Genomic DNA, 25988 nt, shown 5'->3' with positions numbered 1-25988 from the left:
GATTCCGTTCAGAGGCCCAACAAGTGAAACACTTCCACTTAGCCAAGGTAGCCCTGGTGGAAGGCTTTTTTCTACCTAACAAGATTTGTTGAACCTTGTTGAACCAGAGCTGCCTGGAGGGAGGTCCTGGCCACCGTCTTGCATTCCCCCAGGATGGCCATGAACTCCTGCCTCGACTCCTGCAGCAGGGAGTCCTTAAACTTGACCAGAGTCCCAACGATTAAAATCAGACCTCCCCAACAGAGCCTGCTGGTTAGAGATACGTAACTGGAGGCTGCCTGTTGAATAAACCTTGCATCTGAACAGGTCCAGCCTCTCAGCCTCTTTATTTTTGGTGGTAGCTATCGACTGCCCTTGTCTGCCCTGCTCGTTTGCAACCGACACCACCAGGGACACAGGGCGGGGGGAGGGAGATGTGAGTACAGGTACTCAAACGCACTGGCTGGTACATAGTACTTCTTCTCCACCCTTTTTGAGGAAGGGGGCAGAGATGATGGGGTCTTCCATAGCCCCCTGACAGGTCCCAACACCACCTCATTAACTGGCAGGGCCACTCTGGAGAGAGCCGCTGCAGCCAGGATATCAACTAAACTGTGTGCAGATTTCTTCAGCTTCTCAGCTTCCAGCCCCAAGTTTGTTTGCTCCCGGGAGTCGGTGGTGCGTCCCAGACTGGATTTGGCACTCTAGGCGAAGTTGCTGGAGCCAACAGTGGCTCTGGGGAGGACAAGTGGCCTGGCATGGGTCTTACTATGCTAGTTACTCCCCGCTTGTTCCTCTTCAGCACCGGGGAGCGCCCTTTCTCGGTGCATTGTTTTTTATGCTTCTTCCTCAGCATGGGGATGGAGAAAGGTGCCGGGAAGAGCACAGTGCTGGTGGAGCACTTCGCAGGGAAACCAAAGTTCTTGGCACCGATTCGGAGCGGCTCGGCTCCGAGGCCAGTCTGAAGGCTGCCACCATGAGTAAGGCCTTCAGACAAATGTCTCTATCTTTCTGAGTGTGAGGTCTGAAGACCCTGCAGATCTAGCCCTTCTCCTTAATGTGAGTCTCCCCGAGGCACTTTAGATTGCTAGAGTGTGGATCACTCAGTGGCATGGGCTTGCTGCAGGCGGCACACGGCTTGAAACCCGGGGACTGGGGCATGCCCAGCCTCTGGGACGAAAGTCCCTCGATGGCAGGGACCACTATCCACCCTATATACACTAACAAAGAACTATATACACTGACTACAAAAAATATACAATATACAACAAAGTCTAAACCACTAGGAAAGAAGCCTTGTAAGAGCAAGATGAATCGTTCCAAGCAACCGTCACGGGTGGAAAGAAGAAATTGAGAGGTTGCAGAGCTGGTGGCACCCCTTATACCACAGCATATACACGTGACTCCAGGGGGCGCCAGAGCCGGCCCTTTGGATACCACTAAGAGAAAAATCTCCGGCAACTGTGCATGTGGCGTGCACACACCTAGCATGGAATGGACATGAGCAAGCACTCAAAGAAGAACCTGGGCTACCAGAACTCATAAAGAAAAGGAGGTTACTTACCTGTAACTGGATGTGCAAGTCCCTGTCTGTATTCCACAGCATATTTATGGAAATATGCTTATGAATGTATATATGACATAGCTGGAATATTTTTATGCTACATATGCCATGTAACATATCTCTGTAAAGGTTATGATCTACTGAATCTATTCCTCCTAATTGTATGCATGTATCGTTTTTGTATTCGAAGTTATGAATATTGGCTGTGGACTTGCTTGATTTTAAGTAGCGTTAGTAAAGCATTTGGTCAGCTTCTTGAGAAAGGAATGTGGAAGTTAAGTGCCCAATCAAGAAACACTTAATGGACAATGGATCTTGGAAGGCTCCAATCCACATAAGAAGTCTACTTGAGAATGTTCAAGGTAGCATGAGAACCACGGTTTCTACCTGTAAGTTCTGAGTCATGCATGGACATGTGACTTGCCCCGGTGACTCCAAAACTTCCTCTTGTAGCTGGGCTCTACACAGGGGGAGAGAGGGGTGTCCACCCACAAGAGAAGGTCTATTTACACCCCTGGGAGACCCCTCCATTTTGTCTCCAGTTGGCTCAAGAGATAGCCTCTTCACCCCCAACGGATACCTGAAAGAAACTGGAACAAAGGACAGTAACTAGAGGGGGTGTGAGTGATTGCTGGACCTAGACTAGAAGGAGACTAGTCTGTAAAAGAAAGCTTACTGGAACTGGTGAAGTTTTTATCTGTATTCTGTTTTATTACTGTACTAGACTTAGACTTGCGTGTTTTATTATATTTTGCTTGGTAATTCACTTTGTTCTGTCTGTTACTACTTCGAACCACTTAAATCCTACTTTCTGTATTTAATAAAATCACTTTTTACTTATTAATTAACCCAGAGTATGTATTAATACCTGGGGGGGGGGGAAGCTGTGCATATCTCTCTATCAGTGTTATAGAGGGTGAACAATTTATGAGTTTACCCTGTATAAATTTATGAGATTACTCTGTATAAGCTTTATACAGGGTAAAACGGATTAATTTAGGGTTTGGACCCCATTGGGAGTTGAGCATCTGGGTGTTAAAGGCAGGAATACTTCTTAAGTTGCTTTCAATTAAGCCTACAGCTGTTATGGGGCGTGGTTCAGACCTGGGTCTGGGTTTGCAGCAGGCTAGCAGGTCTGGCTCAAACCAGGCAGGGCACTGAAGTCCTAAGCTGACAGGACAGGAAAGCAGGAGCAGAAGTAGTCTTGGTACATCAGGTGGCAGTCCCAAGGGGGTTTCTGTGATCCAACCCATCACACATAGTATCATTTTTCTGCCCCCTTGGGGTATGGGTACATGTGGCTGGTGTATGCCAAACTGTTCTAGCTAGCTCAAGGATGGCATCATCTATCTGGCACTGATGAGTGAAGTATGTCCAGCAGTTTATGCTGAGTGTCTTGGATCTCCACCAGGGGAATATGCAGCTCTCCTGCCACTCTACGCAGGAGATCCTGGAATTGGTGGTAGTCATCACAGGATGGAGGGATGCCAAAGCCACCGCTGCATCAGGTGAGGATGATGGGAATCTCTCCTGACGCGGTGGTACCACAGGAACCAGATTGAGTGGCTCCTCTTCCATTATAGGTTCTGAATGTCTACTTGAAGGCACCGGAGACAGTGAAATGGATGAAGTCTCCCTGACAGAACTGACGAGTTCCAAGGGTGGGTATTGGGGCCAGGATCCCCAGTAGAGCCAGCATGATGGATCAGGAGGGAGTTGTGGAAGGCCCCATGGAGCAGGGAACCAGTGACTCCGGGGTGATTGGAGTGTAGGATACTGCCATGATGTAGAAGGCCTCGTTGGTATTTGTAGTTGTGGGAAGGGATGGAAAGTCCCTATCCCTCATCTGATTCCTCTGAAGATGAAAATTTGGAGATCAGTTCCATTGTTGGTACCGTCAGAGCTGGCGGAAGCGTGTAAACTGCCGGAGTGAGGGGTGAGGAGTGCCTCAGATGTGGCATGTCCTGTGCTGAGATACAGTCTCCTTCGAAGTAAAGGGTCCCAGAAGGCATGTCAATCTCAGCTCTCCCAGGGCAAACACTTCCTAGGGCTCTGGTGCTTTTCCCAGCCTCCCTGGAGTCAAGGGTACTCTGTCAGTCCCCAAAACTGGCATGGGAGCAATGGTATTCCCCAGCGCAGATGGCTCTGTAGATCTGAGGGATGCCAACCTTGATGGTGTGTGTGGGGGAGTACCTGGTACCGGCAGATCCGTCGATTTACGTGGACTCTTATCATGCTTATGCGCTTTACAGCATGCTCCTTCTCTATGATTGGAATTCATGGAAGGAGTCTCTGCTTTCTTAGGTTTAGTGGAAGACTTATTGCCATGCTTATGTACTTACTTCCTTACCTCTCGACTAGGCCCCAGCGCTGGTACTGCTGTAGCTGGAGATGCACTCCTAGCAGCCTTGGGTCAATGTATGGGGGGGGTGTTGCCTGGCCAGGGTCTGAATGAGGTCTCATGGAAGTTCCATGAAGTGCTTCCAGAGGTGGAGAACCCAGCCGTCTCAGGTCTGGCTGGGGAAGGATTGACAGATATTGCACCTGGATGAAATGTGGACAGGCAGCAGAGGCAGCGTTGATGTTCATTGCTGACTGAGAAGGAACGTGGGCAGGAAGCGTGCATTTTAAAGCCTAGAGTCTTCGGCATAGTTCAGTACTCACACATGGGTGCGGGGGCAAGGGATGGTGTGGTTCAGAACAGAACACCCCCCCAACCCCTCCGAAAAGCCCCAACTCTACTCCCAAAACTAGCAAACTACTAAAATTATTATATGAACAGTAAAAACAGTAAAATACTCTAAAGCTAACTATGTACAACTACATATTTTTAAAGTGCTTCACACTCTAGAGGACACTAACAGTTCTGACTCGGACCATGCGGCGGTGAGAAGGAAATGGAGACACAGTCTGTCTGCCCTGACCTTTATCACCTCAGACGAAACCATGAGGCAAGCCAAGGGCGCATGCGTGACCCAACGGCCTCTAATACTTTCAAAATCTTTGGGTCCGGACGCATGGAGAAACCCTCAGTGGAATACAGTAGGGACCATCGCTTGAGGAAGAGTGTGCAAAACCTCACACACACGCCCAACGGAAACAGCACACGTCATGCCAGGAGCCAGAAGCAGTGTGCATCAGCAGGGTTTAACACTGAGAGGGGTTTCAAACCTGCCTTTTCGCTACCTGAGTTTTCTGCCAGTTTTGTTTCTAGTAGCTAACCTCCAAAATAGGATCAGCTGAACTTAATTGAGCAAAGGGTAACTAATCACCACCTCTCTCACTGCCAACCTGGACTAGAGAGTTCCTCAGCACTCACTGACTGGTCTTTACACAGCCAGTACTAAACAGGATTGCTTCTGAGCTACCTGTGAAATTAACTTGATGTTGACAGCAGGAAAACACCATTCTTATGAAAACCCTCAACTTCACACACATGATAAAGATATGGTAATAAAGTCAGAGGTGGTTCATACTACTGAGAAATGTTGTAATGAATGTTGCTTTGGCCAAACTTCTACTACTATCCACTGCAATGAGTTCCTTCAAAGCAATTCTCACTGTATGTTTTTTTTAGGGAGAGAATTGCCAGTGTTTTTAGTAAGAGCAATACTGTTTACCCCATGAAGGGTAACAGAGAGCTTACACAATATGAAACAACCCATGCACCAAAGCAGGAAGAATAGCTTAGCTGTCCAGCACATTGCCGATGATAATTGTGATGTAAAGATGAATACAATCTTGACAGCAGTTAGGTAAATAGGAGACTAATGGCAGATGTTTTTATTTAAACTATAAGAACGGCACCTCCTGTGTGTCAATTCTGAATCACTGCCATACAGCCAGTGAGACTCTGAACTGCAAACAAAGGTTTTTTAGGAATGAAATCAACTGAAATCTTAACTAGTCTCTGGTGGATAGTTACATTTCTAAAATAATACTCATTGCATACCCATAACAAACATGATTTGCTTAAAAATAAAAGCTTGTGTTTAAATTTTAATTATAGTTGGCTTCCCTTCACATGAGAGCCCTCAACAGAGTGCTGGGAAAACCCTGCAAGATCTCTACTCAGAATAAACACCTCACTAACATGAATGCCAAATGGTACCTTCAGACAGAGATCAGCAAGACACGCCATTGTGATAGGACCTAGGCTTGGCCATCCTCTGGATCAGCTGTCTCCCATACACAGTAATGAGAATGGGGATAAGGACTTTCAGCTGAGATTTTCAAGAAGTCTAGAGGATTTAGCCATTCACCTTCCATTAGTCTGGATGGAAGACCTGTGGCTAAATCCTTAGACTGGTTTGAACATCCCAGTTTACGTTTGTGTAGCACTTTTCCTCCACAAAGGATGTCCAACACTTTATCAACTAATGGCTGGATTTTCCTTGGTTACACTGCTGTAAATTACAAGATGGAGCCCAGTAAAGAATAGATATTCCTGGATAACAAGGTGACTAATAACATTCAGCATGTAGCATTCTCCTTAACATGAGGGCAAACAGTTGATGCGCCATGATTAATATGGGGCTCTCTAGCCTCCCAGAACCAAAGGATACCACTACACTGCAAGCAAATAAACAAACAAACAAACAAACCCCCATGACAGTGAGTCTTAGACCATGACAGCTGACTTGGGCTCATGCTATGAGGCTAAAAATAGCAGTGTAGACCTTCGGGCTCAAGTTGAACCAAGGCTCTGAAACCTGACAGGGAGGATGGGTCTCAGAGCCCTGGCTCCAGCCCAAGTGGTAACATCTACACTGCTATTTTTAGCCTTGTAGCATCAGCCCTGTGAGCCTGAGTTAGTTGATCCAGGCTCTGAGACTTGCTGCCACAAGATTTTTTTTGTTTGCAGCGCAGATGTACCCACACTTTGAAGTAAGTCTGCATGTGAGTGTAATTAACATTGGTGAAAGATGCTGGACTGGCAGCCCAGGAGACAGAAGTCCTTTCTTTATCCAGAGAAGAGGTACATCACTAGTAGTTGTGTGCATTCCCCATGTACTTCAGCCCTGATCTGAAGGAACCATATTTTGAGATAGAGGGTAACTCAGTTTCCATGGCTGATCCAAGCCTTGGACTCTCTGTGGAGACTCACAGCACGAAGGACACTTTGGGCTTGTCTACACTACAAAATTAGGTTGACTTAAGTTAGGTCAACCTATAGTCACTGCAGCAATTAAATCAGCTGTTGGTGTCCATATTGCCCTCCTTCTGCCAGTGGAGTGTGTCCTCACTAGGAGCATTTGCACTGACTGAAGTGGGGCATTGTGGGGCACCGACAGCCACGCAGGGCTCACAGGTAAGGCCCCCCACCACAGGCTGACAGCAGGAGCTGGAGACGAAATGTGAAATAATAGCAGCCATAAAACTGACAGAAATGTCAATTTCACTGCTGGTAGGCTTCCTGCTGTGAAACTGAGCTATAGCTTGACCTGTCAGCCCCTGGGTGGGGCTCCAGCTGTGAGCCCGGTGCCCGGCTGACAGCCAACAGGTGATATAAGTAAAGCAGTCTGCATGGACACTGCATTGCCCTAACTACATTGACCTAACTGCTACGCCTCTTGTGGAGGTGAAGTTATTAAGTCAGTATAGTGGGCAACTTGCATCGGCAGGAACACCATTGTAGCGTAGACACTGACAGAGTTAGGTTGATGTAAGCTGCGTTACATCAAGCTAACTCTGTAGTGTAGACCAGGCCTAAGTCCTAACTGGAACTGTTTGAGAAAAAGGGTTTAAATTCACCTGTAATGACAGCATCAAGAACTCCATGAGATGGAAAGGAGGAAATTGTTTGCATCTCACTCCTTCAAGTGTCTTAAAGAACTGTGGAACCTACATGTGAAATATCTAAATGATGATGTGAAAGGGGAAAAACAAACAAACCGGCTGATATACAGAAGTTTCTAAGCCCATTTTACTTCCCAATAGTTTGAAACTTGTTTACAGAAACAGCAAAACACACTGACCTCTAACCTCCCTCTTGTAATTGTCCTTTACCCTCCACTCAAAACCCTACACAGGTCCACACAGTGAAAGGCCATTCATTTCTTCTCTCTAATTCTAGCTTGTACCTATTCTCTGCATGAACCCTTCTGCTGTCACTGGGAGTCCCACAAAGAGGATGAGGGCAGAATATAACAATAGAGATCAGCAATTCAGATGAGAGATCCTGGGGCCAGTCAGAAAGGGATGAGAATCCTGCCTGGGAAGAGATTACCTGAGACTCCCAAACCACTTTCTATTGAACTGCATATTGTTTTTGTGTTCAGAATCAGGGCCAGTGTAGAAGGAAGCAATTGAAGGCATTCTGGGCATCATTTCAAAATTAAGGAGGGCACTGTTCCCTCTAAGCTGTGTGCGTGTGCGCATGCACACAGATCCTAAACCCCATGCACACGGCGAAACACCGCGTGCACAAAAATTTGCACAGAAGAAATTTTTTGTGCACATGGCCTGTCAAAAATTAGAGGGAACACTGAAGGATGGTCCAATCACACTCCCTTGATCTGCACTCAAAGGGCCATGGCAGCAAGAGGAAGGCTGTCAGTCACCTCAATGGCAATGATATCTCCTCCTCCCTCAGGGGTGTAGCTGGAGAAGAGGATGGACAGTGGGAGCAGGGGCCAGAGGGGCACATGTTCAGCTCCCACCAGCCCTGCTGACTCCTCTCAGAAAGCGCTGTCCTCTACCTATTGGGGCAAGTCTTTGAAAGGTGGCTTCTTTCGGAAGTGGCCGCCACCTGGAGAAGCCTTTACCGTGGCTCCATTGCCTACTAACCTCCACATTCCTGGCAGCTGCCCCTGGATATGCCCAGTCCCCATGCCAGACTGTGCAGTGTCTGCAGGAATGAGGGACAGAACTGTGAAGGGGAGGAGCTCCTCCCCCACACAAGGCTCTCAGGGGCATGATCTCCCCCAAAGTGAACTGGAATTAATAGGTTAAAAATGAAGCAGAGTCTCCCAGGGTCTCTCACAGATGCTCTGGTATTTCCCGCACCTACTGGCCAATTTGACTGACATACAAGGCAGAGTTTGCTGTATGTTTGTTCTGAAACTGCATTTATGTCTTATTGGTTTCAGTGTCTCTGCCCAAATCCCTTGGCCTCTGATAACCCCCAGGTAATGTTGGTGTTTCCATTTAAAACAACAATTTTACACTGTTTCCTCATTCTGAAGTCTATTTCTCACATTGTTTGAAAGCATTATTCAGTCCAGTTTCTTTTAAAAACTGCTCATATTGTGATCAGATTGAGTAACATTTTCAAATACTTTCCAAATCATCAGAAATATAACTCAGTCTCCAGATGATGAAATTATGTGTATGTGTGTGATAATTCAGCTCAGCCAGGGAAGGATTCTTGTAACATGGACACAAATATGAATTTTCAGGCAGATAAGTGCAAAAAATAATTATGAAACATCTAATGAAAATGTCTCCTCTGCAATAAGGTTGACTATATATTACCACATTTGTCTTACCAAACTGCATGGGAAAATGGAACCAGCAAAAATGTTGGAAGCTTGAAGCTAATTCATTCAGTTTATGGAAATTCTGCATCTGACAATGTTTTCAGTGTGCTTAAATGTAACAAAAACATTTGGGTTTATGGTTCATGTGCACTGCAAAGTGCATAATAAGGCATGATTTTGTATAGATTATCTGATGGAAAGTTTAACTAACCTTTTCTGGGGTACAGAGTGTATTCCTATTCAGACGGCTACTACAGAGACCCTGTGTACCATGAGTGTCTTCGCTTGGCATACAGCTTCCTCCCTTTGGGAATTAACTACTGTACATGTTCATGTTGTACATGTTCAGTCTTTTGGGTGCGACTCAAAATGAGTCTCCTGATCACTGATAGTCATTAATGAGCCTGTGCATTTTATGCAAAATTGGGTTGTTATCCCCAGAGAGCTGATCTAAGTCCAGTGTATTATTATTAAACATGCTAGAGCCCAAGGGCCCTGATTGGGAAGGGCTCCAGGGTGCTGGGTGCTATACATAGCACAGATAAGAGACAATCCCTGCTCCGGAGGACTTACAGCCTGAACCACACACACACACTTGAAGGAGGGGAGGGGAGGGAATGGGATGTCAGATGCCATCAAATCCATGTGGTGTGGAATTGGCCTAGTGTTCTGATTTATGGGTTTGTTGTTTGTTTTTCAGCTGGGAGCAGATGAGGGGTGAGGAGTGGCAAGAATGGTGGCAGCAGAGGTGGGAGGGGATTAGTAAAAGAATGGGAGTTCATAAAAACAAGAGGGTAGGAAAAGGGTCAGTCACAGATCACCTGCCTGGTTGTGGTGAGCACCTGGTGTGAACCTGAAGAAGGGTCTGGCTATTGTTGAATGGCCTTATGGCAGAGGTGAGACTGAAGAAGGGTCTGGCAGTAGCTGTATGGCTTAGAGCAGGCAGATTTTTCCATGCATAATGGTAGAAAGAGTGGAGATGCATAAGGAAGAAGCTGATTGGTGGGAAGTAAAGGCTTGGAGCACTGGCACAAGCGAAGGCAGCAGCTGATGATATTATAGGTCACTATAATTACCCATGCCAGCTAAAACCAGTTGTAAATGCAATATAAGAGCATCCACAAAGGGGGCTGCACTGGTTTAAATTAAATGGGTTTTAAGAAATTATTTTACTTAAACTTGTGCAAATTGCTGTGTGCAGAGCAAGCCAACATCAACTGGGTAGGGTGGGACTAAATTGTGAAGGGGCTTAAAGTTAAAGACACGAAGGCTGGGTTTGATGGGGGAGGTGAAGGCACAGCCCATGGAGTATTTCAATGCACTTTCTTAAATCCATTTTCACTTTCAACTGCATAAGTGATTCTTCACTTCCACTTCTAAAAGCTGTGCTATAGTGTTGCTAGTACGGACAAACTGGAGTAATGGTCTGAAGTAAATAGGATGGAATTCAATAAGGACAAATGCAAAGTACTCCACTTAGGAAGGAACAATCAATTGCACACATACACAATGGAAAATGACTGCTTAGAAATTCCTTACTGCAGAAAGCGGTCTCGGGGTCATAGTGGATCACAAGCTAAATATGCATCAACAGTGCAACACTGTTGCAAAAAAAGCAAACATCATTCTGGGATGTATTAGCAGAAGTGTTGTAAGCGAGACACAAGAGCTAATTCTTCCGCTCTACTCCACGCTGATTAGGCCTCAGCTGGAGTATTGTGTCCAGTTCTGGGCACCACATTTCAGGAAAGATGTGGACGAATTGGAGAAAGTCCAGAGAAGAGCAACAAAAATGAATAAAGGTCTAGAAAACATGACATATGAGGGATGACTGAAAAAAATGGGTTTGTTTAGTTTGGAGAAGAGAAGACTGAGGAGGGAGAAAAATGGTTCTCCTTAAGAGAGGATAGGACAAGAAGCAATGGGCTTAAATTTCCACAAGGGTGGTTTAGGCTGGACATTAGGAAAGCTTCCTAACAGGATGGTTAAGCACTGGAGTAAATTGCCTAGGGAAGGTTTGGAATCTCCATCATTGGAGAGTTTTAAGAGCAGGTTAGATGAACGCCTAGATATCTAGATATTACTTAGTCCTGCTATGAGTGCAGGGGATTGGTCTAGATGACCTCTCAAGGTTCCTTCCAGTACTGCAATTCTATGATTGATTCTATGCAAAGGCTGAAGAGAAAACAATGGCTATTCCATTCCTAACCCTCACACCTCAAGCAGCCCTTGCTATTCATACTGTAGGCCCTCGTACAGCTCTGCCAATGTCTTTTAATCCTGATTCACGGTACTATCAGCTCAGTTAAACCAAGACTGAGCACCCTTCTCCTGACCTCTCAGTTCTGCACAAAACCTCACATCATTAGCCATATCTGCTGGGACTGGAAAAAGAGGGGGTGGGTAAGGTTGAGGTGCACTGGCAAAGTGAGTTGGGAAGTGGACTAAGAGACAATAACAAGCATGCAATTCCCATAAAAAATTATTCCTGCCCAAAGCCTTTGTTGGGAATTATTCAGTTCTTCAGAAGATAGGGTTATAGTGAGATATCTGGTGACCCTACAGAGCTAGAAACATGACCTTTTCATCATCAGAAAGGGAAATTCCCAGTTTCCTAATGGAACACCACCTTTTCTTCCAATCATAGCAGGACTGAGCTACTGGACTTTAAAATTATACCATTTAAAGCTATTTTTAGAGGCATTAATGGACTCTACAGAGTTAACTAGACCTGTGTGGCATATGGAAGCTTCATTTTGTGAGAGATTTCGATATTTCAAATCTGGCTGTATTCCGAATTGGAACAAACACTGAATTTCTGAATTCTCAATGAAGAAAAATTCTATTTTGGATCCATCACAGTATTTTGTTTCAACAAAATTGAAATGTTTTGTTTTTATTTCAATTTTTATGAAAAAAATGTAGAAACAAAAAGTTATTTCAAAATGAAAACCAAAATGCTTCATTCTGAGAACACTGAAACAGGCAGTTTTTACACTGTCTGAACTTTTCTCTGGTTTTCTTTTAAAATAAAATTCCGGTGAAATCAATCTGAGTTCAGATGTGGTTAGATTTGAAGGAAATTTCTCTGACCAGCTTTAAAGTTAACTACAGCAGAGGGGTACAGTCTGGAGACATGGGTTATAGGTGGAGGGATCTGGAAAAAAGGTTCCAATGAAGGGCATGATTCACCATTGTGCTCCTCTTGTTTTGTGCCAGGTTAATCCCTGGGTTTCAGTGAAGTGACACTGGTATGAAACACAAGTATTGCAGGGCGAATCAAACTCCAAATGTTGACGCTATACCTTTGTAAAACAGTTTTTCTCTAACATGTGGCACATATAGGATGTCATAGTGTGGTGGGAAGATTTTATTGCACTTCTCTGAGCTGCACCACTCGCAGAGCAGATTGTAGCAGATAAAACCTCTTATGACCATATATTCTATACTAAGAACTATGGAACACACTAAAACTGGATTTTTTTTCTGTTAAAAAGTGTTTATCAGACCGGAACAATGACCCACACAGAGACAGCACTTTGAGTTCTGTGACCAGGAGAAAGCATGGAACCGGAAGTGGTTAGTGGAGGAGGGTTCCGCTGTACTTGGTTCTCAGATACTGGATCAAAAACACGTGTGCTTGTATTAGATAACTTCTTTGAAAAAGGTTCTGTGCCTACTGTGGCAGGCAAGCCCGGCACTACTGGGATGAAAATGGGACATTCCCCTCCACCCCTACAACTATCTTCCAGGGGCCCCAAATTATTGTCAGAAAGGCCAAAATATGTACAGTAATCCAGTGTTAAAGCAGCAGATTGGAGAGTCCTCAACCTTCATATAAATTATAAATCATAACAAAATACTGACATGGTAGCCAAACTATTTTTTTAAACTCTTAAAATCCAAGATTTTCCAGGGGTCTATCCTGGAATCCTGTTTATTAACTAGTGACATCCAGGGTCTCCAAATAGCCATTTGTTTCCCCAATAATGGGACCTTAGAACCCTGTTTTGGCAGCCATGTGATTCCTACATTAGGAGTATGTAAAGATAGGATATCGCTTCTGCACCAGGAAAGCAGTTTGATTTATTAAACTTACATTACATTTTGGCTTCCATGACCAATCCAGCCATATCTTTTTAAAAGTATTTGTCCTAAATCAAGGTTTGGACTTACCACTGACGTTTATTGCTGGCAACACGATAGACATCTTGGGCCGTCTGGTCTTATTATGGGTGGTAGCAGGCAACAACAAGTGATCCTGGAAAATATGAAAAAATGTGTTACATTTGTATTGAAGCACTGAGTTGTAGAAATGCCTCTCCATTCTGTGCCACTTGCATTCCAGGTAAATCTATTTATGAAGGTTTGGTGATTTCATATTGCTAACAAAAGTCACAGCCATTGCCCATATTGTGTAACCAGAAAAAATCTCAATCAGGTACGGCAACATCAGAAAGCACCTTGATCCTCATGTGGAAGGGGATGGGAACTACTCTTAGGTCCCTGTTCAGTAGAGCCCTTAAATTTGTGATTCAGTTTATTTAACTTGTTGAGTCAGATTTAAGCATGTGGTTAAGTACTTTACTGAACTGGAGCCTCCACTGCCCATGCTGTTTGGTTTATGTCATCCTGTTAAATCTGTCATCTAATTGAAAAGGGAAGTCTTTCTTCCCTCTTTTTGATGAATTGTGCTGGGTTTACTGATTGGGAAAATGAAGACCGCGATGCCCAGAACTGGGAATGCTCAAGGAAGCACTATCAGCCCCTCGATTTCATGATAACAATATTCACTTAATTTTTGTTTTAAACAAATGTGAAATTGTTAGGTGTGAGTTTCAGGGTGGTCCTAGGGAGTTCTAAGCTAAGTCTTAGATGTATCTTACATTGGTGAAGTATTTTGCAAGATACCACAAAGAAAAACAGATTACTGTCCTTGCCAGTAAAAAAAACAACTCAATAAAGAACTCTATTTAAAAATAACCATGGCTCTCAATCTACAACAGTCAACTCTGGCACTAAATACTAAAACCCCATAGTCAAGTATTGCTGAAGTAGTGACAAAACTCAGCAAAGGCCAACAACTCCACAGTAAAGGCTATTGTGAAAATCAACACAGAATATGTCTCCTGGGAATGACTTAATTATAAGCTCAATGTTAGGTCTAAACTTCCTGGTGGTGTTTGTGTCATAATCTGAAGATTGTTTTTAAACACTAGTGCTTGAATCTCATGCCCTTGATTTTTATTTTCAAAAGGAATTGTTCCTGGAAAGTTATAAAACTGAATATTATTTACTGAATACCTGAGCTGCTTCTTGGAGGACATAAGTAATTGATTAGCAGATTTAACTCAGTGAATCCTAGTTATCTTTTTGCTAAAGAATTTCAAGGTTGATGAAACATTCACACTTTAATTTGGTTTTATTTTTGTCGGTATTATTGTAGCATCCTAGGAGCCTCAGGCACAGACCAGTTGTCAATAGTACCCTTTATTGATTTTGAATAATAAAATGAGAGGAGACCCCTATCTGATCGTTCTAGGACTGCTGGATAAATATTTAGAAATATTTAGCAGCCCCATTGCAAATAATCGTACAATAATCATACAAAATGACCATTCAGCATAGAAGTAAAGCAAAATCCCATCTTTCCTTGTACATTGCCCACAACAGTATGTGCTTCCTCAGTTGTCCTCAGTGCTGATGAAAGATGCTGGATTGAAAGGTTACAGCAAACACCTCTTTCAGTACCCTGAGCAGATATACAACAGGCAGTGCCCGTGCCAGTTTATGTTACAACCGCCCCTAATCAGCAACTGAAGCCAGTGCAGACATCTCACATGTGATCTGTATAAATTCCACTAGCTCCATTACTTCACAGCTGAGTTCTAAATCTTAACTCTAAACTAGAAGTACAATGGATTGGAATCTAGCTAACTCAGAGAGGAGTTACCTTCCACGATTCTCCAGGAAAGCTATATTACACAGTGCTGATGCAGCTGGACAGACCCTGGCTCTATCTATCAGCCACAGAGAATACAAGTGGGACCCTGGCTAAGGAACTACTTGCCAGAAGAGAACAGATTATGTCCAAACCTGATGTTCAGATCAAGGTGTAAAACACACCTCTTCTATGAAGTCTCTACCAGACGCAAATCTCTTGCAAAAAAATTATATAGAATCCTGCTCTTCTGTCCAAGAAGAACAAAGAGGAAGAGAACAGAGTGCCCAGTGTCTGGTTGGGCACGAATACACCAAAAAACATGCTAGTGCTGTTTAGATCATTACAGTCCAAACAACATAGAAAAGAAAAAAAAAAGAGACTCTCAATGTCATGACAGTGTGAGAAAAGTCATGTGACTTGCATGCTCACATCCAAACAGGATTTGGAGTTTTCATACAACTCCACAGCACTCCTATGGGGACTTTGAAGAAGAAAGGTGTGTGAAAGGCTATTATGTCCAAAGCCCAAAGTCTTGGCCAGTGCTAATTCTGTGGCTGCACCGATCAGCTGAAAGTTGGGGACAGCCCAAATTTTGCCCAAATTCAGGAGTGTTTTGCAACTTGCCAGGAGCCAGTGGATTTCACCCAATTTGTAAGCATCTTTTTCTTTGACAAGGATATGTGTTGGATTTGCCATGGCCTATCTTGATCCAAAGAGAGAGCCCTGTATTAAAGGTTAGGGTAGCAACAGGTAGACCCTGTGGCCTATCTTTGGCCTTTGGTCTATACTGGCTACCTATGATGTTAGTCATCCGACTGGAAATCTGGAGTTGTTAAAAATCAAGAGGAAAACAGACTCCTCCCTTCTGAGGTATAATAGCAACCTATCAATTTTAATCTTCAACCCACTTTGCCAGCATTAACTTTAATCAGTCCTCACAATGTTCCTGTGGGAGAGGTAAATATTATTTATTATCCCCATTGTGGAGATGGGGAACCTCAAGAGTGGGGTAAAGTTACTTGCCCCAGGCTACAGAAGGAGTCAATGGCAGAGCTACGATTAAAATTTAGGTTTCAGAGTAACAGCCGTGTTAGTCTGTATTCGCAAAAAGAAAAGGAGGACTTGTGGCACCTTAGAGACTAACCAATGTATTTGAGCATGAGCTTTCGTGAGCTACAGCTCACTTCATCGGATGCATGCTGTGGAAATCGCACAAGACATTTTATGGTGTCTGTGTATAAAATGTCTTGTGCGATTTCCACAGCATGCATCCGATGAAGTGAACTGTAGCTCACGAAAGCTCATGCTCAAATACATTGGTTAGTCTCTAAGGTGCCACAAGTCCTGATTAAAATTTAGCTGCCCTGATTCTGAGTCCCATACTCCAGCCACTAGAGCAAACCCCCTCTCTATGCTCTAGATGTCTTACAGTAAAATTAGGTCTATATTTTATATTTGGGGATGGGTGGATATCCTTATCTGCTCTGGTGCCTTGAGGACCCCCAGTTTCCCTAGCTTTACATCCTGCCCCCCTTAGGGCTGCTAAACATTACGTGCCCAGATATTGCTGATGTTTTTCTGCAGTCTTGGACAAACTCACAAAGATGTCAACACAGTCTCAAGAGCATCCATGGAGAAGGATGGCATAGACAGCACTCTCTTTAGAGATGCTCCTCAACAGACAGTAAGACAATTTTCTCTGTTCAGTCTCTTACGTACAAGAAGCTGTTGGCTCTGTCTCCATAACCCTTGTTGCAGCCCTAGGCATCATTATTTGAAGTGTAAGACACAAACACCTACCCATGCAAAAAATCAATGTAAAGATAAGTGATTAGAAAGAAATGAGACATTTAGAAAAATTTGTAAAAGTATCTCTGTATAGCATGTGATACATTGGGCAAAGACATTATTCTGCTAAACTCCTAAAGCATTTTTAATTTCACACCAGAAGGGAAAAAATAAACAATTATTCACCTCTGATTTTAACACTGTAGATATGTATATCTAAAATCAAAATGTTATTTGTAGGCTTGGCAAAATTCATTTTTTTTTTTGTAATTTCAATGGATAGTATCAATTTTTATTTTAAAGCATTTTTCCCTGATTTTTTTCAATTTGAATTTTCACAGTTGCAGGAAATTAAGGTGTGTGACAGACAATAATTATTTAATGACAGTAGATGTTGACAGTGGGGCTGCAGGAAAGATCCCTGCATGGCTGAGGGGCCTGAGACATCTGGGCACAAAGTTCTGGAGAGGCTGCAGTCCTGCCCCACCAGAACAGAGACCCCAGCCAATGCCACACTGGGAGGAGAACCCATGGGGGCAGGGAACGCCTTCTCACTGCTGAGCAGCTCCAGCCCAGGGATGGCTCCAGCACTTGCAGCTGGTGAGAGAGTGAGCAGGGCTGTGACATAGGGGCTAGCCGCAGAGGGCTCCCTGTGTGGCTAAGGGCCCAGGATAATGAATCTCTATGGGTGAAAGGTGCTGGGGAGGCTGCCTTGCTGACTGCCATCAATGTTTTTTTTCCCCCAGCCAATTTCTGTGCCATGTGAAATTGATGTTTAGTGGACTAATGATTTAAATCAAATCCTTCCAAGCCTAGTTATTTGTGATACTAATATATGATATAAAACTGAAAAGCAGTAAAAACAAATTCTAAAAGCCAGCATCTGCTTCGTTTCTGAAAGTGTCAGCCAGAAGCAGAATAAATGACATTAGCCTACAACAGATGGCTCTGGCTCAGGCCAAGATATACACTTGGATGAAATGACAATTTCAATAAACGATGCAAAGCTGACAGAGCTGGCACGACCACTGGAAAAATAACAGCCTGGAAAGACAAGATTTCCAAGTGAGACCCTGGCTCCAGCATTCTCCTTTTGTTAACAATCACCTCTCCAGCTTGGTGATAGAAAAGCCAGATGACCTAAATATTCAAAAATCCATCCATACAGACAATATCTTTCTTTAATAAGTTCGAAATACAGTAATTCAGGATTTTCTGGGGCTAAAAGATGTTAACTGTTACTTATTACTCTCCCTGTAATACTCATATTTATCAAGCCACTCACCTCACAAAACAGTCAGGGTCCTGCACAGTTAGAATATAATTAATTGCTGCCTGTAAATCAGCATACGACACACAACATCATGAAACATTTACAAGCTATTTTCCCTATAAAATGGAATGTCTAATCAGATCCTGCTACTCTTTAAGCCACTCTAGTGTCTGCCACCTGCTTCCAGACACAGCCCTAGGGGACACTACAAGTGTTCAACAATGCGATTCCCGAGTATGGTGCAGGAAAGTGAATGTGGTCATTAAAGAATCTAAGGATGTAAGATCAAAGGTAAACTGCTCCAATTCTGGTAGTTATACTCTGTATCTCTAAATATCCCCTGTAGTTTCAAAAGGAAATGGAACTCTTTTTCACTGTGCTAGGATATTTCAGTGTTGCCAGCTCCTGCTGTTTTAGTCTAAGTTTTGTGATATTTGGGGTGTTTCTTAAAACTCCAGCTTCTGAAGTTATGTGAGAATATGTGATAATGTGTGAGAACCTCAGCTTTTGTTTTAAAAAAGTAAATTTCTAGCCCTCATAGCTACAGAGCAAAGCTTGAAAACGTGACCTGACTCTAGCCTCAGAGTCTGTCTACACAGTAATTAGATACCTGCGGCTGGCCTGTGTCAGACAACTTGTGCTTACAGGGCTCTGGCTGCGGGGCTGTTTCATTGCAGTGTAGACTTCTGGGCTCAGGCTCGAGCCCAAGCTCTGGGACCCTCCCTTCTTGCAGGGTCCCAGAGCCTGGGCTCCAGTCCAAGCCCAAATGTCTTCACAGCAATGAAACAGCCCCGCAGCCCAAGCTCTGGGAGCCCGAGTCAGCTGGCATGGGGCTGCGGGTGCTCTAGTTGCTGTTAGACATACTGTAAGGGTCCAAAAAACAGAAAGTAAATAAAAAGTTCCTAAAATATATTCTTTTTAAAATAATGATTTAGGGACCTGAATCATGGTGTTTGAATGCTTGGGGTTGTCATTGCTGCTATTCTCTGGTTTTGCTATGCCCTGTTAAATAGCTATCATGTTTCACCCCTGCCATAGACGCATTTTAGTGGTGGATGAAATGCAATTTATAGGCATTTCTATGATACTCATCATCAAAGCCCTGGAATGCTGCAAAACACTGACTAGGTTATTGTCACTGCACCTGTAACACAGGGAAATATTATGATTCCTTTTGGGAAAACCAGCAAGAGAGAGTTTTGAAAAGTACCTAAGGGACTGTCTACACTTGAAAATGAATTGGATGAAGGTAGGGTGTGAATTTTCAGCACAATAACTCTTTTTGAATACCTCCCTATGTGGGCACTCTTATTCTGGAATAAGACTGCCTTGTTCCTGTTTAGCTTAATCTACCTTCAAAAAATAGCTCTTCTGGAACAATTCCGAGTGTAGACAAGCCATCAGAGCCATACAGGCCTAAGGGACAGATTTTCAAAATTAGGTCATGCACCTTAAGAACAAGTTTCAGAGTAGCAGCCGTGTTAGTCTGTATCCGCAAAAAGAAAAGGAGTACTTGTGGCACCTTAGAGACTAACAAATTTATTTGAGCATAAGCTTTCATGAGCTACAGCTCAAATGCAACCGATGACGTGAGCTGTAGCTCACGAAAGCTTATGCTCAAACAAATTTGTTAGTCTCTAAGGTGCCACAAGTACTCCTTTTTTTCTTAAGAACAAGCTCATCCTTCTTCTTTCCCCTATATACTCCTTACCTAACAAGACCATCCTCCCCTGTATTTTCCTTAACAGGGTAGTTGTCATATTTATGTATGGACAGTGTGTTTGAAAGTTCTTTTAACAACCTTCTGAATAATAAAGTTACAGAATGAAAAATAATTATAACAGATTTAATGTAACATTATAATTAATAAATATTTTAATAAATATTGGTTTCACTGGCTTACATTTGTTTAAGTAAGTTTAGAGTGACAAGGTGGGTGAGGTAATATCTTTTATTGGATCAACTTCAAGCTCTTGAGCCACATAGAGCTCCTCCTCAGACCCAGATATTCCAGTCTTGAATTAAAGACTCCAAAGAATGGGCAGTCTATAACATCCCTAGCAAAATTCTACGGCTGATGTGAGAAGGTGCTTCCAGAAAAGTGATATGAAAGAGATATAAATGAATATACAAAATGAACCAGGCTGGTTCTCTTGAAAAAAACTGTGGTTCTTTTCTTCTAATATGTTATTGTGAAAGTAGAATCACAAAAGGCAGGCTATTCAGAACATTGTGTGCTTATTGTATGGTCAAAATCATGGCATGTAGGCAGCCAGGTTATTTTTCCGATCCCACCCAAAGGGGTGGAAATCCACATGTACAGTAGATTGGAATTGGCATGGCTCCTCCCCAAAATTGGGGGACAAGAGCCAGAGCCACGCACAAAAAAAAAAACTTTGAAGAACAATGGTGTGGACGAGAGCTGTTGGACAATTTTAGACAGGTATTAGAGTGGTGCAAAAATTCATTCATCTCCATAAGCGGCCAAGATGCCTCTTGAGGCTTGTCACATACAAACAACAAACAGACAAGGCAAAGGCCGCAAGATAACACAGGTAGTGGAGGGGAGGGCAGAATTGTTCAAAGCCACTCAAACTGTAGCTGCTTGTCCTTGCAGAGGAATGAGTTGTGCACAAATACTATTTCTGGTCACTAAAGACAGACTTCACTTCTACTGGAGGAAACAGAGAAGAACACATTACACATACCCTTTCTGACAAGACGCATGGGCCTATAGCAGGTCTAGACAGCAAGGCACTTTTCTAAAGTGAAGCAGTTACCATATGTGTTCCTATGCTGATTTACATCTATTGTGCCTAGCATGTACTTTATATGGCATGAAATATTCTCACCTAGGCCTGTGAGCCACACCTGGACAGCAATAGTATAGATAAATGGCTCAGTCATATAACAGATCTATAGATTTTAAGACCAGAAGGGACCATTCTGACCATCTAGGGTCTGACCTCCTGTATAGCACAGGGCAGAGAGTCCCACCCAGTGATTCCTGTATCAAGCCCATAATCTGTGTTTCTACTAGGGCACACCTAGAAAGAAACACCCATTAGTGATTTAGAGACTTCAAGTGATGGAGAATCTATCATGTCATCTGGGAAGCCGTTTCAATGGATAATTATTCTCACTGTTAAAAATTTGCACATTATTCCCAATCTGAATTTGCCCAGCTACAGCTTCCAGCCATTGGATCTTGTTCTGCCTTTTCTGCTAGTTTAGAGCCCTCTGCTACCAGAAATCTTCCACCTGCGTACATACTTGCAGACCATGATCAAGCCATAAGAACATAGGAATGGCCATACTGGGTCACAGAATGATAGGGTTAGAAGGGACCAGAAAGATCATCCAGTCTAACCCCGTCAAGCTACAGGATTTGTTGTGTCTAAACCATCCAAGACAGGTGGTTCTCCAGCCTCCTTTTGAAAACCTCTAGCAAAGGAGCTTCCACAACCTCCCTAGGCAGTCTGTTCCATTGTCCAGGGTCCTGCACTTAGGATGGAAGAACCCAATGCACCGCTACAGACTAGGGACCGAATGGCTAGGCAGCAGTTCTGCGGAAAAGGACCTAGGGGTGACAGTGGATGACAAGCTGGATATGAGTCAGCAGTGTGCCCTTGTTGCCAAGAAGGCCAATGGCATTTTGGGATATATAAGTAGGGGCATAGCGAGCAGATCGAGGGACGTGATCATTCCCCTCTATTCGACATTGGTGAGGCCTCATCTGGAGTACTGTGTCCAGTTTTGGGCCCCACACTACAAGAAGGATGTGGATAAATTGGAGAGAGTCCAGTGAAGGGCAACAAAAATGATTAGGGGTCTGGAACACATGACTTATGAGGAGAGGCTGAGGGAACTGGGATTGTTTAGTCTGCAGAAGAGAAGAATGAGGGGGGATTTGATAGCTACTTTCAGCTACCTGAGAGGTGGTTCCAGAGAGGATGGTTCTAGACTATTCTCAGTGGTAGAAGAGGACAGGATAAGGAGTAATGGTCTCAAGTTGCAGTGGGGGAGGTTTAGGTTGGATATTAGGAAAAACTTTTTCACCAAGAGGGTGGTGAAACACTGGAATGTGTTACCTAGGGAGGTGGTAGAATCTCCTTCCTTAGAAGTTTTTAAGGTCAGGCTTGACAAAGCCCTGGCTGGGATGATTTAATTGGGGACTGGTCCTGCTTTGAGCAGGGGGTTGTACTAGATGACCTCCTGAGGTCCCTTCCAACCCTGATATTCTATGATTCTATGTCCTACTCTTCTTACAATGGTCCATTTAGCTCAGTATCCTGTCTTCTGATAGTGGCTGGTGCCAGAGGCTTCAGAGGGAATGAACAGAACAGGGCAATACACCACGTGATCCATCCCCAGTTGTCCAGTGTCAGCTTCTAGCCAGTAACCTCTTACCGTTCGTTCCGTTCTCTTCAAAAAGCTAGGTTTAGCTCCTTAAGTCTCTTACTGTAATTAGGTTTTCCAGACCTAGAATTATTCTTTGGCCATTCTTTAAGAGCGCTCCAATTTTTCAACATCCTTTTGAAGTGTGATACTACAGCTGAACACAGTATTCAGTAATGTTCTCACCAATGCTGTAGACAGAGGTAATACCACCTCCCTACTACAACTCAATATTCCTTTGTTAAAACATCCTAAGAACTTGCCTCACTACTTCTCAAGCTTCACAAGTTGGCAAATCTTTATTTAAAGTAACAGGTTTTTGCGATCACCTTACATTTATTATAAAAAAAGTTAAAATAGTGTACCAATGCTAAGCCTGTAGCACTGATTTGCGTGTGCTTTGCGAAGCGATCAGAGAATATTTGACCTTGAATGGGATGGGTGTGCAGGGATTGGCACAGCCTGATTTTCTTTGCTTTATACCAGAGGGTCTCACACTGTGGTCTGTGGACCACCAGTGGTCTGTGAGCTCCATGCAGGTGGTCTGCGGATAGTTCCCTCTAAGGTGCACACCTGGGCGCCCACCTAATTAGTGGAGCCGCGCAGGCGTGGCTCCACTTATTAGGTGCCTGGACACTGGAGAAGATGCACATGTAAGGCGAGGTGGTGGCCTTGGGGGGAATAGCGGGGAGGTGGAGGGGGCAGTGGGGTGAGAAGAGGGTATGGGAGGAATTTGGGACATGCAGGGCTGTGGCGGCCAGAGAAAGAGGCAACTTTCCCCAGCTCTAGGTCTGCAGCCCCCGAGCTGGGGCGGGGGGGGTTGCCTCTCCCCCACCACAGCAGCCACAGAGTTGAGGCTGGGAAGGAGGGCCATCTAGTCTGGGCACAATCCTTTCTCCTGGTTCAGCCGTTGTTCCAGCTCAGGTGGTAGCTAGGGGATTTCTCATGATAGCTGCGCCATTTGTTCTGTTCCACCCACTTATATATCTTTTGCATAAGGCGGGAATCCTTTGTCCCTCTGGGTTCCCACCCCTCCTTCTCAATGGAAAAGCACCAGGTTTAAGATGGATTCCAGTTCAGGTGACATGATCACATGTCACTGTAAAACCTCCTTCTTCATTACATAGGAGCTGGCCGACACCTACACAGGAAGGCTTGCAGGTAAACAAACCCGTTCACAGTTCATTGATTCTGAAGCACCCTTAATGGCTTCCACTTAATGTGCTTACATCAGTAATACAAGTTTATATCTTATTCTCCTAACTTCAGACATAAAAATAACACATGCAAACAAACAGGATGAACACACACAGTAGATTATAACCTTTGTAATGATACCTTACAAGAGACCTTTTGCATAAAGCATATTCCAGTTACATCATATTTACATTCATAGGCATACTTCCATAAAACATTATGGAGTGCAACGTCACAAGGGAGTCTTGTCAGCCCCTGCTGTGGATCAGCTCCCTGAAACTGCCAGCCTATGGCAACACAAGCACTGCCTGCCAGGCCTCGCTCTCTCTGTACAGATTAGTAACAGGCACATACACCAACCTCCAAGTCCTCCGAGTGTTCTTCTTGAGTGCTCAGTCTCTGTTCTATTGAACACTCACAGTACTCTTAGATTTGTCACTCCCGAAGGAATAGTACACACCAGCTTGTAAAACTAATACAGGACCACCATTTTACCTAACACACATCACTTCGATATACAGCAAAAATAAGAATAAGTTTATCAAAGAACAGAGATTCAAGTGATGGAAAGTAAGTATATTGGAAACAAATGGTTACATATAAAACAAATTCACAGAATCACAGAAATTTAGGACTGGAAGGGACCTCAATAGGTCATCTAGTCCAGTTCCCTGCACTGAGGCAGGACTAAGTATTATCTAGACTATCCCTAACAGGTTTTTGTCTAGCCTGTTCTCAAAACCTCCAATGATGGAGATTCCACAACCTCCCTAAGTAATTTGTTCCAGTGCTTAACTACCCTGACAGTTAGGAAGTTCTTCCTAATGTCCAACCTAAATCTTCATTTCTGCAATTTAAGCCCATTTTGTCTTTGCCTGTCCTCCGTTGATAAGGAGGACAATTTATCACCCTCCTCTTTATAACAACCTTTGACATACTTGAAGATTGTTATCATGTCCCGCCTCAGTCTTCTCTTCTCCAGACTAAAAAAACCCAATTTTTGAATCTTTCCTCATAGTTCACATTTTCTAGACTTTTATTTTTGTTGCTCTCCTCTGGCCTTTCTCCAATTTGTCCACATCTTTCTCCAAGTGTGGTGCCCAGAACTGCACGCAGTACTCCAGTTGAGGCCTTACAAATGCTGCTTGAGTGGAAGAATTACTTCTCGGGTCTTGCTTACAAAAGTATTGCTAATACATCACAGAATGATGTTTGCCTTTTTTGTAACAGTGTTACACTGTTGACTCACATTTAGTTTGTGATCCACTATGACCCTCAGATCCCTTTCCACAATACTGCTTCCTAGGCAGTCATTTCCCATTTTGTATGTGTGCAACTGATTGTTCCTTCCTAAGTGGAGTATTTTGCATTTGTCCCTACAGAATTTCATCCTATTTAATTCAGACCATTTCTCTAGTTTGTCAAGATCATTTTGAATTCTAATCCTTTCCTCCAAAGTGCTTGCAACCTCTCCCAGCTTGATATTGTCCACTCTCTTTGTAAGTGGACTGTCTATCCATTGACTGTTACCTTATTATCTTCCAGGCGCTTACAAATTGATTGTTTGATTATTTGATCCATTATCTTTCTGGGGATCAAAGTCAAGCTGAGTGTCTATGATTTCCTGGGTTGTCCTTATTACTAGGGCTGTCAATTAATCACAGTTTACTCACGTGATTAACTCAAAAATTAATCACAATTAGAAAAAAATTAATCACAGTTTTAATCACACTGTTAAACAATATAATACCAATTGAAATGTATTAAATATTTTTGGATGTTTTTCTACATTTTCAAATATATTGATTTCAATTACAACATAAAATACAAAGTGTACAGTGCTTATTTTATATTATTATTTTGATTAAAAATATTTGCACTGTAAAATAATAAAAGAAATAGTATTTTTCAATTCACCTCATACAAGTACTGTAGTGCAATCTCTATCGTGAAAGTGCAACTTACAAATGTAGATTTTTTTTGTTAAATAACTGCACTCAAAAACAAAATAACGTAAAACTTTAGCGCCTACAAGTCCACTCAGTCCTACTTCTTGTTCAGCCGATCGCTAAGACAAACAAGTTTGTTTACATTTACAGGAGATAATGCTGCCCGCTTCTTATTTACAATGTCACCTGAAAGTGAGAACAGACGTTCACATGGTACTTTTGTAGCTGTCATTGCAAGGTAGCGCCAGATATGCTAAACATTAATAGGCCCCTTCATGCTTCGGCCACCATTCCAGAGGACATGCTTCCATGCGCATTAAAAAAATAATACATTCATTAAATTTGTGACTGAAGTCCATGGGGGAGAACTGTATGTCTACTGCTCTGTTATACCTGCGTTCTGCCATTTATTTCA

The 25988-nt window shown here is 43.3% G+C and overlaps 1 protein-coding gene across 12 annotated transcripts in view; it reads right to left on the bottom strand.

The window, feature by feature from the left end:
• ATF6 (activating transcription factor 6) overlaps positions 1 to 25988 on the bottom strand; it is a 386674-nt gene that overhangs the window by 69858 nt on the left and 290828 nt on the right. For all 12 annotated transcript variants that reach the window (XM_037907733.2, XM_043552969.1, XM_043552971.1 and 9 more), the window contains one exon: positions 13201 to 13285. In XM_037907733.2, the coding sequence (XP_037763661.1) occupies positions 13201 to 13285 (85 nt within the window). The remainder of the gene's footprint in view (positions 1 to 13200; positions 13286 to 25988) is intronic.

This window comes from Chelonia mydas, chromosome 8, assembly GCF_015237465.2.
Source record: "Chelonia mydas isolate rCheMyd1 chromosome 8, rCheMyd1.pri.v2, whole genome shotgun sequence".
In the NCBI taxonomy this organism is placed as follows: domain Eukaryota; kingdom Metazoa; phylum Chordata; order Testudines; family Cheloniidae; genus Chelonia; species Chelonia mydas.
The sequence above is the reverse complement of the archived record's forward strand: the minus strand, read 5'-3'. Positions and strand labels throughout refer to the sequence as shown.